Raw genomic sequence first — 2891 nt, 5'->3', positions numbered from 1 at the left:
TCAGCTTTAAGCCTTACGGAGCCTTTAAACTCAACTTCAATGGCTGTATAAGTACAGCTAGCGGTGAGAAAAAAATGACATCAATATTAGTTTATTCTATTTCTGAAGTGATTGACCCAGATCAATATTAGCTTCTGGAGAAAATGTTTTAAAAACATAATACATTCAATTTGAAAGGAATAGCTAATCCTGAGCTTCAACGCCTTTAGGATATAGTAGCAAGAAGTAATAAATACAAAATTGAATTGAAACTAATTGGTACCTTCAGTGATAAAACATTTGAGCTCATCTAGTGTTGCGGTAACAGCTGAGAGATGTTTAGAGCGGACTATATCTGAAGGTGTCTTCTGGACATTGGCTAACGATGGTTCAAAATAGCGGCAAAGGCGATGATAAATCATATAGTGTTTGTCAAAAACTGCAGTTATTTTAAACCTACTCATCTTAGAATCATGCTCATACAAAAATCGATCTTCTCCTAGGAAAAGCACAGGTCCGCTGTCAATCCATATAGGGAAGCCATATCTATAGTCACAGCCATTTGGAGCTTTCATGAAGTTGTCCATAGTGTCGGAAACTCTCCAATTGTTGCTTACATAATCATAAGTAGCAATAACTATGGATTTATTCAAACAGTAAACAAGAGTTAGTAAACCTTGCGTCATCCCTAACCATGTATTGGAACCAGGGCTAATAATGTACTTACGGCGAATAGAATCTTGATGACTGATGAACTCAGGAAGGTCAAGAATTTTAGCCTCTTCTCTCTTTGTATCAAAACCAAGAACTCGACCATCAACTCTGAGCCAATGCAAGGAATTATGCACGTAAACAGGTTTACCAATGAGAGCCAAACAGTCGAAAAACTTCATACTGAATTGGAATTCATGCCACACGCCTGATCCCTCTGATGAAAATATGTGAAATATATATGCTTCTTGTTTAGCCAGCTTTCCAACTGTTACCAATTCATACTGATCTGAATTGGGGTAGTCGACAACTAAGCCTTCCTCAAACATTCTATAAATTCTTTCTCTGGGTTATGTATGACCGGGGAAAACTGATATCGCTTATGTTTAGGTTGCAGAGTTTGGGACTTCTACGCTTCTGCCATTTGTGTTTGAAACTGTTATCCTATACTAAATGTGCATTAGTTCTGAATACTTGGGGGACTATTAGTGCTCCACGGTACAATTTTGAGTTAACACCCAAACTCATTTCGGGCTTTTTCACGAGCAATCAATTACAATACTAAATTAAAAGAGCATAATATTATCAGCAAATATCTTTTTTGTACAAAATGGGTGAACTACATCAAAGACTGGAATTTATCTGAACAACCTAAACAAGCAGAGATTATACATCTTAGTCCTGCCCAAAAAATAATAGAAATTGAAATTGGTCAAACCCTCGTGATGACTTAATTTGTATTCTTTAGGATATTGTTATTCCAGAGACAAAGTCAAAGTGAACAGATTTTACAGAAATGTAGATGACCCCAGACCTTTTGAAGTCAACGAGAACCTTGAGTAAAGAAAAGTAACAACCATTATATAAGGATAAAAATAAAAGCTACTGCTGGTCAAATCACAGTTGAGCTCAAAGGCACTTTAACAGCAACTGCTAAATTTACATTTGCAGCTCAAACTTGATCAGTGATCAAATTGTAAAGATAAGGTTAGTGCATTTGATCCTGATTCCTGAGAGATCGTTGCCAATCTTATTTTACTCATTCCGAGTAAATAAACTAACAAAAGAGAGAAATTCTAGATGTTTTGAGGACAGAAGCAACACAGTGCAGAAGATCAAGCTTAGTTGTGTTCTACTTTATTTGTTTTTGGTGTAAACAAATTTACACAAAAGATACTGTGTCAATCTTAGATGTTCTAGGGTCTTTGCTAGGATTGCATACCAGTTCTCTTATTTGTACTTACCTGCAAATATGGTTCTCAGTACAACCTATGTATTGATTTTATTAATATATACAAATGTTATCAGTTCAAAAAAAAACTAACAAAAGAAGACTGGAATGAACTTTTCATAAAGCAGCTTCTTTCATTTGTCAACCCTTTTCATAAAAGGTCAGTATTTTGTTCTTTTCCTACTCTTTCATTGTCAATATGTCGTAGCATCATTAATTTCGGACAAGAGTGGGTTACTCTAGTGGTGAGTACCCTCCACTTCCAACCAAGAAGTTATGAGTTCGAGTCACCCCAAGAGCAAGGTGGGGAGTTCTTGAAGGGAGGGAGCCGAGGGTCTATCGGAAACAACCTCTCTACCCCAGGGTAGGGGTAAGGTCTGCGTACACACTACCCCCCCAGACCCCACTAGTGGGATTATACTGGGTTGTTGTTGTAGCATCATTAATTTGGAATAAGGCTGATAACCTTGCTTTTCTCATTCTCATAAATAATCAAATTATAAATTACAGAAAGGAATGAACTTACATATTGCATAATACTAGTCAACCCTTTGCCGTGCCAAGAACAACAATATTTTAAATAATTGATGCATATTTTAAAGAGGGGGTTCATCAACTCAAACTTGCTAATCATGCTGAAAACAAAAACTTATGGATATTATATTAGGATATCATGCTAGATTTTATTCCATATATATCAGAAGTATATCTCTCTCTAATCTTTGGTCACTATATCCATCTTCAAAACTATTTACATAATAGATTTCAACTTAGAAATTTTATCGTTCCCTCTAATCAGCAATCGTCGTGCAGTAATCCTACTTCACAAGTCACAACCCCTATATAAGAAGCAAACCTAAGGTTGCTGCTCACAAGAGACACTGACATATTTCACATTTTCCTTGATATTATTCTTCCAATGGAACTTCCCACAACGAGTTTTAGCTTTCGCACTTTCTTAACTATCTAT

At 36.0% G+C, this 2891-nt stretch overlaps 1 protein-coding gene across 1 annotated transcript; it reads right to left on the bottom strand.

Annotated features, from left to right (window-relative positions):
- Positions 1-251: 251 nt before the first annotated feature.
- LOC104086921 (uncharacterized) lies at positions 252-1019 on the bottom strand. Its single transcript, XM_009591277.2, has one exon. It carries the CDS (start codon positions 1017-1019, stop codon positions 252-254), a length of 768 nt encoding a protein of 255 aa, XP_009589572.2.
- Positions 1020-2891: the final 1872 nt, after the last annotated feature.

This window comes from Nicotiana tomentosiformis, chromosome 3 (genome assembly GCF_000390325.3).
Source record: "Nicotiana tomentosiformis chromosome 3, ASM39032v3, whole genome shotgun sequence".
Classification (NCBI taxonomy): domain Eukaryota; kingdom Viridiplantae; phylum Streptophyta; class Magnoliopsida; order Solanales; family Solanaceae; genus Nicotiana; species Nicotiana tomentosiformis.
The sequence above is the reverse complement of the archived record's forward strand: the minus strand, read 5'-3'. Positions and strand labels throughout refer to the sequence as shown.